This window comes from Babylonia areolata, chromosome 26 (genome assembly GCF_041734735.1).
Source record: "Babylonia areolata isolate BAREFJ2019XMU chromosome 26, ASM4173473v1, whole genome shotgun sequence".
Taxonomy (NCBI): Eukaryota; Metazoa; Mollusca; class Gastropoda; order Neogastropoda; family Buccinidae; genus Babylonia; species Babylonia areolata.
The window spans coordinates 5,850,409-5,865,171 of record NC_134901.1 but is presented as its reverse complement, the minus strand read 5'-3'; the positions used below and the strand labels follow the sequence as shown (position 1 = coordinate 5,865,171).

General features: G+C 37.7%; 1 protein-coding gene across 5 annotated transcripts in view; it reads left to right on the top strand.

Moving 5' to 3' along the window:
- The first annotated feature begins 111 nt into the window (after positions 1–111).
- LOC143300573 (protein NDRG3-like) overlaps positions 112–14,763 on the top strand; it is a 35,252-nt gene continuing 20,600 nt past the window's right edge. For 2 of the 5 annotated variants that reach the window (XM_076614340.1, XM_076614338.1), the window contains exons 1-5: positions 112–187; positions 6,888–6,963; positions 11,136–11,243; positions 11,815–11,914; positions 12,357–12,477. In XM_076614340.1, coding sequence (XP_076470455.1) covers positions 6,925–6,963; positions 11,136–11,243; positions 11,815–11,914; positions 12,357–12,477 — 368 coding nt within the window. In that variant the 5' untranslated portion in view covers positions 112–187; positions 6,888–6,924. The remainder of the gene's footprint in view (positions 188–6,887; positions 6,964–11,135; positions 11,244–11,814; positions 11,915–12,356; positions 12,478–14,763) is intronic. The other 3 variants (XM_076614339.1, XM_076614342.1, XM_076614341.1) reach the window with 3 other exon arrangements.

Below are 14,763 nucleotides of genomic sequence, written 5' to 3'. Positions count from 1 at the left end.
TTTCGTCTGCTACAAGTACGGTTTGTGACTTTTGACAAAGAGGAGTTCTTTTGAATTTTGATTGGATAACATTCTCATCATCATCCAATCAGACATCTACTAACTTTGTGTCGCAATTTTATCCTCTTCGCGTGGACGTCTGTAGGTCAAACGTATCGTTTCCAGAACTTCAACGACTTGTCTTAAGGTAAATATATGTTTGATATATTGAAATATTTATTCTTTGTACAGTGAATCGATTCTGACATTGTTAGTGTGAGTAGTAATGCTATTCATGCAGACATGATTGAGGTTTTGTGAACTGTGAGCTGACGACAACATGAGAGCAAGCTCAGCCCAAGGGGAAAGAACTTTGAAACTGTAAACACAAGCAGTCTCCTTGAACTGCGTTAAAAATGTGCTGGCAGATGGCACAATGATAAGTCCTAGGTAGATCCAGTTGTTGTTGTTTTTCTCTATTTTGATTCATTTAAAAGTTGGCGAATTTTATATCCCTTTTGTTGTTGTTGTTGGTCTCTTGTTTTGAGTTTTATTTTAAAATCATCCGTCAGTTATGTCTTCAGCTCTGTCGAACAATGTCACTTCGACACTGTCAGTGTCACTTGTATTGTCTGTATCACTCCAGAACGCTGTCATTTGACAGATTTGTTTTGAGAAGAATAATGAACAATGACTGAATATCACTATATCTTAGGCACTCGCAGTTGAGTTTAACTCAGATGACAGGATTTTCCATTGATGAGTGCAGTGTCAAAGGGTCTACACTTCCGACTTCAGTTGCAGCAGGACAGTGTGAACTGTGCTGTTAACTATGAAGATTATGGTGAAAACAAAAACTCAAGAAAGCAATTGAAAAGGTTATCATGTGTTAGTCATTATTCCTAAAAACGAAAGATGATAAATGCACCAATTTTTCTGGACCACTTTTATATCAAAGTAATGTTTGGTATTTGGATACTCATTAATTTACTGCCTGTCCAGTGAATGAAGTATTATGTCAATTTTATTTTTAGCCAGGTGGTAGTATTGCAACATGAGCATAATCACCATAATGGTTTTGAAATATTACTCACATTAGTATTGGAACTTAAGCACAATAGTTTTAAAATGTTACACCATTCTAATTTCTATCCATGTTGACAAAAGCAACTCAGAAGTATTGAACTTCAATATGAAACTTTGGCTAGATCCACATTTCTTCCCCTCCACCATGCCTTGTGAGCACTCATTCCATCTGGAGGGAAACAATTGTGTATATTATCAAAACTATTTATAATCGTATCATGATAATGAATCAGTGGGATTGTAATCACTTCACTTCAGTTGTCCCACAGTCTGGATGACCATTGAAGCATCATAGATAAACTGTCAACCACCATTGCAATACGTGACTGTAAAATATTAGATACACATGCCACAGTGATTTATAACTGAAATGGAAAAATTCAATGAATTTAATTGCTAAGAATCAGCACAGAAACATGGCTCACAGGAATAACTTGTAGCAATACAGACAGTATAACAATGCATGAAAACAGGAGAAGAAAAAAGAAATCAGACAAATTAAAAACGAAACAAAAAGTTAGTGCTTAATTTATTGATCTTAACCAGTTGAGTGCAGGAGATTTTTTTTTTTTTTTTTTTTTTTTTTTTGGAAAGAGTGTTCTCTCTGGCCAGGGCGTTTTTAGGATCAGGGTGATGAATTTAAGAAAAGTCAAGAACAAAATACAAGGGAGGTACAGAAAGAAAATAAACATTTTCATTTTTTGTGAAGGAAAATGAATGTAGATTCTGAATCTGGGCTTTTTCCCCCAATGAGTTTGATTATGGATAACTGTTCATTTATTTAGAGTGAAGAAAATAAAAAATGTTTGTCTGTTTCCACCTCTGCAGAATGATATCCATAAAGAAAACCAACAAAATAAAGCAGGAAATAACATGCTTATTGTCAGATTATACCCGAAGAAGGAATTGAAACAGACTACAACTTTATAAAAACAAATCACTCATGTGGACATGTAAGTAAATAACTGTCCCAGCAGTGACAAATGTGGGTACAGTCAATGTGAAAAGTCAGTCAAGTTCTCAGAAACTGAGCAGGCAAGCTGTTTGACAGCTAAGAGCTTTCCCAAGGTAGAGGGTGAAGTTCTTTGGTGACACTCCCTCCATCCAGGTTGCACATGGGCCAGTTAAAGTGTACATCCAGCTTGCCTCCTCTTCAAACAAGTCAGCCATCTGATTCAGTGACAAAAGGTGTTGCAACTAAAAGCGCTTGTTTCACATCCGGTGCCCTTTAAACCCAGTGTTTTATGAAAATCATGGAATATTGGTGGTGGTCTATTTCCGGCTGTAAGCGTTGAAATAATTGCTCACCGACGTCCAGGTGCCACGCCCACTTCAACACTCTCTGACTGGCATTCAACCCATCATCTTACATCACTCTTCTCCCTCTCCTCCACCTCTTCCAACGCTCGCTGCATGTATTCTGTCAGTTATAGTTACCTGCTCAAAAACAATGTCTGACTGGATAGATCAACTGAATTAGTATCAAATGGGCTGTCAGCTTCATCATTGTCATTGTCAATCACCTTCATGCTAAAACCAATCATCAGACAAGAGAGATCCTTCTCCATGGCTATAGCTATCCATAATCATAAGCACAGCTTGCACAGTTGTGTAAATCCGCTGACTTGGACGTTTGTTTGTTTATTTATATTCTGTTCATCTAAGATGATGATATTAGACTGTGCTGACTGGGACCACTTTCTTTACTGGACAGAGTTTTCAACGCATTTTTCTGCACATGATGCAACCCCCTTTCCACATCACTACACATGGTCCAGTTAGCAAAAAATTATCGAGAAGAAGGGGGTCTTCTACCTGGAGGAAAAATGAAATCAGAACATATGCAGGACATCAGTGGATGTCTTATTCAATTTCAAGTTATTGGCACTATGGCAACACATTTAGCAGAATGTCAGCTCATGTCTTATACCATAGTTATAGGCACTCAACTACTTAATTCACCAAAACCTCTGAATGAAATTCTATTTGTTATTTTCTTTTTGAATAATTATTCGGCTTAAAAAAATTAAGTCATCTGTGTTATATTTCACTCATTCTTCTAGTTCTACGCTTTGTGTAAGCCTTTGTATTGAAAATACAGACACCTCCTTATTCTGGTCAATAATGACAGTGAGACTGAGAGACATACGATTCTATGACTGACTGATTTACACATGTACTCAGAAGTGTAGATTGCTTACACTGTCAGAGATGTCCATTGTTTCAGCCTACAGTATGTATAGAGGAGTTCCCAAGTTCAGTCATTATTGCTGTGAATGAATAGAAATGTACTATTTAACAAAATAATGTTGCATTAAGTGAAGAGTTAATTGGTCACTCTGCCTATTCCCAGGTTCCACTTCAAACCAGAAATCGCAAAAAAAAGGAAAAAGAATTAAGAAAGATTAACTCGCCAGACAGTACTCAACTACCTTCATTGGATGATCAGTTTCTAAGTGTCATCTGTATTAAAAAAAAAAAAATTTAATTAAAATTGTAAAGCCATTATTGTTCTTAAAGGTATAATTTAATTTTGTTTTGCCTTTCTTTTCTTAAGTTTTGCACTTCCTTTATTTACGTGACAGAGTAATCAGTATGCTGATTGTGGCCGTTAAGATGATGATGATAATGACAGATGTTTTCTTGCAAAACACATCACTTCCGCTCACAAAGTTCCATAATTTTTGTCGTTGGTTTCACCTGGCAAGAAAGACACTTTTAATGGAGCTGACACAACAGCCAGTAAATCTTACTGAAACATGCTTTGCAGGAGATTAGATAAATTAATTAGTTTTAATTTTGTAAGATAAGTATACAACATCAGAAAGGATGTTGTTTTTCATCTCTACCCATTTTATGCTTATTCAGTATAGTGACCTGATATTGTTAACGTCCAGTGATGTTCAGTACTTTATCACTACTCTCGGGTTTGTTGTAGTCTGTAGGCTTGTGGACTGCCTATGCATGCACACACAGTCATGCATATCATCCAGATGTTATATAATGTTTGGATGTATACATATATTTTATCTGTATTATCTGTCCCTCTCTGTCAGTCTGTCTGTTACACAGTCATGGGTTTAAAATACATAACATATATTCTTTTTCACACACACATGTGTGTGTGTATTTACACATAGTGACATACATTATGCACTTTATTGTTTGATATAAACTTACATATGAACACAAAATAAGCATGATGCATGCATCTAATTTGCCTCTGTTTTGCTCAGCTGGCTGTTTTGACTGACTGTTCATTTTTTTCAAAGATAATGAAATTTTCCCCCCTGTTCCCCATTCACTCCCTCCCCTCTCTCTCTCTCTCTCCCTTCCCCCCAACACCCCCCCCCTCTCTCTCTCCCTCCTCCTCTCTCTTTCTTATGTTAGCTCACTCTCTCTCAGTCTGTGAGTCTCTCACAATTAACATTAATTCTGGAAAAGAGTGCTTTCTCAGTTTCTGTCATAGTTTCACTTTCAGTACTATGAAGATTTTTTTTTTTTTTTAACTCTGTAAATTGGTTTCAAGAATTGACTTTTCCATTTTTTGTTGCTGTATTTTTGGTTTGTATTGTATGACTAGAATCTTGTCTTTAAAACAAAATTGAAAATGTAATAATATCCTGATATAGTCAAGCCTACTCGTAGAAGTGTACTCTAAGACAGCAGGATTAGGAGGGGTAACCATAAGATGATTTGACTGAAAACTTTTAAGGTTAGCACAGACCTATTTGTTCATTATCTCAGTTATGTATGCCTGTGACTATGAGTCATTCAAATACACATTTTGGAATAACAGTGTATCTGCATAAATGGAACAGATCATTTAAAAACAAATTGCTGTGTTCATCATCAGTTTTGATGAATTTTTTGATTATCATTATGTACAAAAGTCAGATTGAAGCCTAGGGATGTCTTTTGTTGCTCACACAGTAAGATGCGTACAACAGTGTACATTTATACTGTCTACTTTGTTACATTTACAATTATTTGTCTGGGGGATAATAAATCATGTGGCAGTGTCAAGTACAGTGAACGGCTATCAAGAAGGTAGATCCCGGAAGCCAGTGATGGCCAAGCCTTATGTCCACTCCCCACAGTCCTGTCTGTTTCTGGAGTTTGATTGATGTATTGCCTGGTTTATCATGGTGTATATGATCTGTCCTGTTTTATTCCTGCTTATTGCGCTTCTTCAGACCCCCCCCAAAAAGTTTTGCTGGGGGGAAATAACAGCTATACAAAAGGGGGGAAATTGCAAAGAGAAAAAATAATTTGCATTGAATTTATATAAATTATGACCTTAAATTTAATTTGCGTTTAAAGCCTATTGTGAATTACTGAATACTATACTGATAGTTTGCTAACATTTTTTGCCTTTTTCTTTTTTTTCTTTTTTTTCTTCTTTTTTTTTTCTTTTTAAAAAATTTTTTTTTACCCCCAGCAGTTAAGTACAAGAACTGAAACGACATTTCTTCCTGAAATAATATTGATAATCAGAATGATATTAATAATCTTATTATGAGTGTAACAGATAATTACTGGTAAGACTTAGTTTCTGAGCAACAGAAAATGGCTTTGTGTTCGGTTTCGCCCAAAACTAACAGTAACAGCTGAATTACTCCTTGATTTCTTATGAAAAGCTACCTCAAAATCAACAGTTAGCTAGGATTTTGTATATTTCTGTGTGTATTTGAACATGATTTTGCTTGGTACAGAAAGATAAAGATTTTGGTTTCAGACTGAGGGACATGAAACGAACAAGTACAAGAAATTACACACTTCAGGATTTAAACTACAGAACTGACCTCAGTTGTGAAGAATGAAAACAGCCAAAAGATTTTCTCATTTTATTTAAGAAAGAACAAATTAAAAAAAAGATGATGATGATAATGATAAAGATTTGAAAAAAGAAGCAGCCACCAAAATTTGTATCTAAAGCCTAAATAAATCAGTTGTGAGCAAGTTGAGCTGGAATCTAAGACAAGTAAATTAGAGAGGGGAAAGGTGTGTTATTGATAAACATTGCTGTTTTAGATGGAACATGATGGTGCTAGTGAAAGATGGAATTGGTGTGTTGAATGGACTTGATATTCTGTGCTGTTTAAGGGCCATCAGATAATGCTAAGACCTTCAACAATGCTTTGCTAAATACAGAAGTGTGTCAAGCACGTTTATCTATGGAGACACATGGATATTTGAACGAGTTGTGCTTTTCAGAAAAAACCCAGACCATAACCCAGGTTTGGACCAAAGTGCGCAATTGATAGGCGCCAAAGCTGCTCTCAACAGTTTTAATTGATGTTGATATTCATATTGTTTGTTTGTAGATTGTCAGTATCACGTCTTAATGGTGAGAAAATGTGACTGCACTATAAAATGTGATATGTATGTGTATATGTGTGTACATGCGTACAAGTGCTTGTGTGTGTGTATGTTCAAGAACAGAGGCAGATGATGTTTCTTTTTTTGTCACATAGTGCATTAAAAAAATGATAATGCTGTGATAAGAATCAGGGGCAGGACACATTTACATTGATGCCATCTGATAGCTGAACAGTGCAGCCCAAGGAAAAAAACCACACATAATTAGAAATCGGAATCAGAATATGTTTTCCTCAGAACAAAGATGACATATTCCTGAGGTTGGTACATATGCAGGAAAGTGCTCTCAAGTGGGCTTGACTGTATTCATGGTGTTCCCTAACAACCCAAGTATCGGTTTGGTTTTGTTCAGTTTGGATATAATTTGCATGACGGATGTTCTTTGTTTACATTTTCATTTACTTCATATCTTTAATCCATTTGTTTATTTATGTTTGCAGCTTTTATTTGGTTTAAGCTCAAACAATTGTTATAATAATGGAGACTGAGCATCTTTTGGAAACCAGTCCTGCGGAGGTTAGCATGCACCGACTCTTTTGTCTTTGATTTTTGCTTGGATTATAACCCAATGTGTATTCTTTTTGTTTGCTTCCTTTCTTTCATCATTTCTTCTGGTTTTTTCCTTTCTTTGTGCAGCTGCTTATAGTTACTTTCCACTTTGGTATTTTCTCTCTTTTATATACTTTTTTTTTTTTTTTTAAATGACTGCAGCTGCTTTTATCATAATGTGCTCTGCGTGCACTTTCATTTCTGCGTGTATTTACTGTATGATATGTATGTCACACTCTGCACAAACTGATTCTGTATCCTGGCATCTGTGCATGTTTTTAACTTAGAAAATCATTTGCTCAAAATACCATGCAGTCAAAACATGTTTTGTGACATGCCCACACAGATGTGCCTTAGTACTCCAGATTCAGAATGTTTTAGTGTGTGTTTGCTTTTTTGTGTGTTATCATTATTTACTTTGTTCTCAGTTGATTTCTGGAGTAAGAACGTAAGGTAACATTATAACTGTTGTACATCTGCTAAATATTTTATTTAAGATTGGCCAAGTATAGAAACGGTATCTTCCCCCACATCAAAACCCCATCTGACATAAAAAGCCAGATTTTCACCTCTATTCTAGATTTCAGCGGTGTTGATGATGACGGCATTTTTTCATTGAAATCCTGATGCTCTGATGATGGACTATTACTGTGGATTTCAGTGTTTTAGAATTCTAGACTGCTACAGTGCTAGTACTGCTGGATATTGACCTTCTGATGTGATTATTGGATTATTGTATATGTACACACCATCAATAAGGCAGGGCTTCTTAGTTCTTGGTACACAAATCTCTCACTGTAAGTTGTTACAAGACGCTCTTTAAAATTTTGATTTCGTGGATTCAGATACCCATTGAAATGCCAGTGCTTTGAGCTTACCTTGCCAGTACCTTAGTACCTTACTCACCCCCCAAGCCCTCCACCCCCCACCAGCCCCCACCACCCCCACTTTCACCCCCTCTCTCATGCACAAGCATTCAGCCATCTTAATCATTGACAAACTTATCAACCACCAAAAAATGGGGGGGAAAAAATCACTCTGCACTTGTTGACTGTTGCATTGCAGCAGCACTAGAAATGACACTTCAAACTGCAGTGTATGTCGTAAGTGTGTTCATGTTGTGTGTGGGTGTGTTTGGTGATTCACAGAATGAAACTGTTTAACTTTGTATACATGTCAAAACTCAGAAGGTTTTGAACGGACTTTAATTCTGAACTTATTTTTAGGGGGAACTTGCTGGGTTTGTTGGTCAACGCCTTTTTATTACTTGTGCACAGGCAGAAGGGACATGTTAAACAGCAGTGGTGAATAATGATACTCATAACTGTGTTCCTCTGAGCAATGGTTATTGTGTTTATGATTTTATCTGTGTTTTTGGTGAGTTCAAAAACTAAAGTGGCAGGACTACCATATTATGTTCCTGATGTGAGGGTTGAAATGCCTGTTTGCAAAGATGACAAAAGGGTGGATCAAGTATTTAAACATTAATTTGAATTTAGTAGCCCAAAACAGAGAGTGGCACACCTTGTTCATTCTGGCCAACATCAGTTTTCCTAATATTATGCTTATAATAGGCTCAGTTAACAGGTCAGTTTACATTACACATACAGCAGTGAAAAGAGAAGGAAATCAGCTTAGACGTGATCCCACATTGTTACTGTTTATGCAAAGATCACATTGAAGCAGCTTCCCACCCTTCTCCTCTGTCCTCTGTGTTCTTTGATCTGAAGTTCTCCCCCCCAACCTCCACACCCTCCCTGTCTCCCTTGCCTCTTTTCCCTGGTCACTTGTTTGCCTCAGATTCACTCTTTACCCTTGCTTCCTTTTCATTATGTTTGTCCTTCCTGTTTGTAAAAACCAGTCTGTCCTCTCTATTACATGTATACATGTAGCTGTACTGTCCTTTCTCTGAAACATCACCACACTCCCCTGATCCCCCCCCCCCCCCTCCCCCAACTGAGTCATTCACTTCGTTTCTCTCTCACCTTTGATCCCATGTGTACTGATAAGTACTGTATTACAGTGTGTGTGTGTGTGTGTGTGTGTGTGCGTGCGTGTTTGACAACAATTTGTTTTCTATTTAAATATAGATCTGTCCACATTACTGTGATGATAAAACAATATCATTTGATAAGTCGGGTTGTCCTGGTGTGTGTGGGAACAAAAGGGAGAGGTGTGTGTGTTAAATCATGTTGGGGAGATAGGGAGGAGCACTAATTTGCTTTGTTCAGGACTGTTATGAGGCAAGCAAGCGGTGTTAACCTTGCCCCTGCCACAGGTGGAGTCGACAAGCAGTGGCTGTCGTGGTAAAGAAAAACAAGCAGTGATGGATGGGGCCCCGTGATGTAGTGCATGATGCATTACACATGACGTGGTAGTCAAGTGGGTGTAGTGGCAACAACACTCTTTGTCATCAGGGAATGGTTTCACAGAGGGCTGGGGTGAAACCTTTATATTTTTTTTCCCCCCATTGATCATCCGTACTCTCCCCTTCCCTCACTTCTTTATAATCTCACTGGCTATGTATATTTGAATAATTGGTTTGTTCTGTGGGCACGAGTCAGAGAGGAAAGCCAGCTTATGCTGTTAGGATTGGGAGTAAGGCTAGTACCAGTGACAAGTGCTGTGCCCCAGATTTGGGACTGAGCGTAGTGGGGAAAAGTGGGTCGTCAGTTGTATTAGTACTTTCTTCCTGTCGTGTCTTTTGTTTGTTAACTGTAGTGTCAGAGGTTTGTATTGATGTGGGTGTGTGTTTTCTTTTGAACTTTTTTCCCCTGCAAGTAGTTCCATTAGTTTTCTTGTTTTGCCTTTTGACACACACACACACTTTTTTTTTCTTTTTTTAAATAAGGAACAAAATAGAAATAAATCAGTGAAGATATATATATATATATATATATCATTATGTGTGTGTGTGTGTGTGTAAGGAATAAAATAGAAATAAAACATTGTGTTTTGCTCATCCAGGCTTCTCAGTGCAGTTTGTGACTCAGATTGTCATAAATTGGTTGTGTCTTCTCAAGAGGCTTGTAGCTGTGTCTTCACAGTACTCTATATGATTGCACTTTTCATTGTCATTATGTTATTGTTGCAGACACAGGGCTGTATATCTTCACAAGACTTTGCTATATTTGATTTACACAGCACTTCTTTTTTCTGTCTTACCCCTTTGAAAGTCATATGTTGTGAGGGAAGGGCAACCATTTCATTATTCTTGCACACTCTCTTCAGTTTGGCAGCAGGTTTTGGTGATGGGTTCACTCCCTTCGTCAGGTCTTCATGCAATGTGATGTGTGTATAGTATTAGATGTTGTCCTTATTGTTCGCCAGTCAGATGCCAGTCACTGTTTGTGTAGACCACATCTCCTTCACATGGCCTCATCTGCCATTCGTGCTGTTTTCTGTCTCTATTTGTACAGTTCTGTTGCAGCCATTTTCTTCTTTAATGATTCTTCTTCTTTTTTTTTTATGTACATATATTTACATATGTGTGTGTGTGAGAATTGTAGTAGAAAATGTGATGGTGAATAAAGTACACAGTTCTGTTGCAGCGATTTTCTTCTTTGATAATTCATTTTTTTTATAATATGCATACATAAATGTTTGTGTGTGTGTGTTAGAATTGTAGTATAACGTAATATTGAATAATGTAGATTGGACTGCTTCAGTTTTTTTGTATTTGAAAGAGTGGTAAATTGTTTGGCTATTTTATTATAAAGTGCTACTTTGTGCACTCACATTACATTCCGATGAATTTGATAGCTTTCTTTTATTTAAAGTGTTTTGTTTTTTGTGTTTGTTTGGGTTTTTTTTCTCTCTAATGTCACGGATGTCTTTTCTTGTGATACTCATTGAAACATTTGGAATTAATGAAGACCAGCATGATAATGGTGTGTAAAGTTGCTCCTTACTTTCTTCAGCCTCCTCATCTTGGCAAAAGTGTTTTTTTCATAATACAGTAGAGAGGAAAACTGGGATAAAGATTCAAGCCTTGTTCACTGCAAAAATACACTTTTATGTGTACGACTGTCAGTAGTTAACAGTCTGTTCATGTGTGTGCATATGCCAGTTTGCGAGCATGAACACATGAAAGACACAAAGCGATTCCCCGCACTGATTGGAATGGTATGTATTGTCAGCAGGCCAGAACAATGGAGAAGCTGACGGACATTGAACTGATGAGCATCGAAGCGACGGATCCCAAACCACGCTCCTTTGCTAATGATGCCACTGCCATCCTGATTCAGGTAGTCATGGCTGATGCTGTTTCTGTATGTGACAGTGGACAGTGTGTGTGTCTTGTGTCTTCCGTCAGTGGAATCATCAGTTTGGAAGGGGGAGGTTGTTGTTTGGGGGCAGGGGCTAGATTTGTAATATGAAAGGTTTTGGTTTTTTGTTGTTGTTTTTGGTTTTTTGTTGTTGATTTTGAATTACTGTGATAAACTAGCAATAATTTCCTGTTGGCTATAAAACTAAATTACATAACTAGAGAGTGAACACCAGTAAAAACAAGGTCTTTGACATATAAACGGATGTAAGTGATAAAACAAGCGATGTATATGTGTGTTGTGCAAGAAGACGACACCGAGATGTTTTATAGCAACATGTATGTAGCAGTGTAGGGAAATGGCTGTGTGTGTCTGTGTTGTGTGTTGTGCAGGAAGATGACATAGAGACACCTTATGGCAATATGCATGTGGCACTACAGGGAGACTCCTCTGTGTGTCTGTGTTGTTCAGGAAGATGACATAGAGACACCTTATGGCAACATGCATGTGGCAATACAGGGAGACTCCTCTGTGTGTCTGTGTTGTGCAGGAAGATGACATAGAGACACCTTTTGGCAACATGCATGTGGCAATACAGGGAGACCGCTCCAAGCCGGCCATCATGACCTTTCATGACATTGGACTCAATCGTAAGTTTTTCTGAAGTGTATCAAGAGTTGGGCCCCTTCCTGTGTTGTTTAAAGTTACTTCAAGGGTAAAAAAAAACCTAGTTTTATTAAACAGGATTGGATGCCAGAGCATTGCTCAGGTGTTGGGGGGAATGAGTTAAACATTATTTAAAGCTTGATGCTGTTTGAAAATGTTTACCCTGCACATATGTTTGATTATCAGTGTACAATCATCAGAAAGAAAGGTACCTTGTTAATAGACAAGAGGCACTTGTGTGCAGTTACTGCTCTGTATTTTGATTCAGCACAGTTACAGATATGTTGTCTCTCTTTTTGTGTTCTGATTGTTCAAACTCTGAAGTCAGGCTGTGAGCCTGTTCTTTTGTGTGGGCATACATGTGTGTGTGTGCTTGTGTTTGTGTGTGTGTGTGTGTGTGTACACCAGTCTGCACGCGTGTTGCAGACGTGACGTGTTTCCAGGGGTTCTTCAGCTTCAGCGAGATGCAGCCCATCCTGCGCCACTTCTGTGTGTTCCACGTCAACGCCCCAGGCCAGGAGGAGGGCGCCCTCTACCTCAAACCCGAGTAAGTCGCCCCACCCTTTCCACTCCCCCACACACGTCAGTACGTCCACACTGTCTGTGCTCCGTGCTTCAGTGTGGTTGGTTGTCTGTCAGCCTCCGTGTTGGGTCTTGTCCGTCGTGCCACACATGGTCACATGCGCTCTGTTTCCCCGCTTTCTTTCTTCGTTTTTTTTTTTGTTTGTTTGTTTGTTTTTGTGGGGTTTTTTTTGTTTTTGTTTTGTTTTTCCTTTAGCTTGGCATAATCAGTTGCTGTTATTAGCAAGTACAGACTACTTCAACACGTTTGATGTGATTTATTGAATGAATTTCCCTTGAACAGTTGAAGAAGCCAGATAGCTTTGACAGATGTGTGGCAAAGTTTTGCGATGGTAGGGTAAGAGAAGTGGTTTTTAGTGAGATGTTTGTGACATAACATGATTTTGGTGGGTGCCATCATCAGGTTTGTTTTAGCTTGCAAGCAGTATTAGTTTTTATATTTTCTGTTTGATTAAAATTAAGCAGTTTGAATCATTGAATCATCCCTGCATGATGAACATGGTAATTAAATGTATAATCTAAGTACAATAAAGAAAAGTGAACATGTAGCAACAGTTGGTTTGATTTGATGTAAAATATATTATGTATTTGCATATGTGTTTGTATGGTATAAATGGGTTGAGGATCAGAGTTACGATACCCTTTGTATGGTATAAATGGGTTGAGGATCAGAGTTACGATACCCTTTGTATGGTATAAATGGGTTGAGGATCAGAGTTATGATACCCTTTGTATGGTATGAATGGGTTGAGGGTCAGAGTTACGATACCCTTTGCATTGTTGTAATGGTCTGTACAATAGTTGCGGTTGTTGTATTAGTCCATAGTTTATATCTTGACATGGAAGTACTATTTGAAGTAAGTCCTTGTATGGTAAAATGGAGAAACATTGATGGTCGTTCATTACCCTGTAATGTGCATGATGTTAAACTACTAACCGGTTGTTCCCTGCCGTTGTTAATCTTGTTCCAAATACCCAGTTGTTGCATTTTTGGGGGGTTGTTTCAACCATTTGCATTGTTGATTTCTAACTCTACAGCTTGCTTTTCAGCAGTTTGAATTTGCATGTGTTACAGAAATGTTGAAATGGTTTTACAAAATTTATTAAATGTTTTGTTACATAAATATGTTATGAAAAAGATTACACATGTGTGACTTTATATTTTGCTTAGAAAAGAGTATTCTGTTTGAAATAAATGTGAGGTTATATTGGTTCTAAAGAGTATTTTATTGATAAACACAGCACACAGCAGGCAGGTAACATTTTGTTAGAGGGTGAGTGTGTGTGGTAGTTGGGGAGTTAGAAAAAACATGGAAAGCTGAAATTAGTGAAAATGTTTAAAGTTTAAATGTGCACACTGTAAAACTACAACTATAACTGTCTAAAAAAAAATTGTCAAAGAGGACACGGTACATTGGAACAAGGGTAAAGGCAAAACTGAAAAGATATGTGATGAGGGAGGATGCTGCCTAAAGTTGGGGGTGTAAAAACAATTCCAGAAAGAGAAAGGACAAAACTTTTAAAATGTGTGAAGAGATGATGTGAGGATAGATGAAAGCATATCTGCATACAGGAAAAGGACAAACGTTTCAGATGTGTGGTGGGGTCAGGTATGTTGCATGAAGCAGGATGGGAGGGGGGGAAATATTTCAGAAAAGGATAATACTTTAAATTGTATTTTGGTGAGATGTTTAATGATCTGTGTGGGGGGAAAAAAAAAAAAAAGCACACACGCTCAAAGATAAAGGACAGGACTTTCAATTTTATTTTTGGGAATGTGTGTCTTTTGAAGAGGGGTAAAGAAAAGCATATTTGCACAAAGAAAAAAAAATGGGACAAATGTTTAAAATATGTGTGAGTGAACAACTAATGATTTAAAGAGGGATGGAGAAAAACATATCTGTTCAGAGAAAAACCACAAAACTGTTTAATTGATGGGTTGCGTAAAGTAGAGGCTGGGTTGGAAAGGACCAACACTGGAAGCATGCCTGTAGTTTTATATTCTAAACAGAGAAGTTGTGCTTGACATTGTTTCTTCCCTGATTGGAATGTGCTGGATGAATGAAAACTGTGAGGTGCGTTCCTGTGTTAGTGTGTCCAGCTGTTGGTTGTGTGCAGCGATGAGTGGTTGGGCTAGCAGACTGTGAAATGTAGTCCAGCTTGCCAACACAGTTGCCACCCTATGCTCCAAAACTTCAAAGGATTTTTTAGTCTTGGATGTGGAAATGTTATTTTCCATATCGTGTAGAAA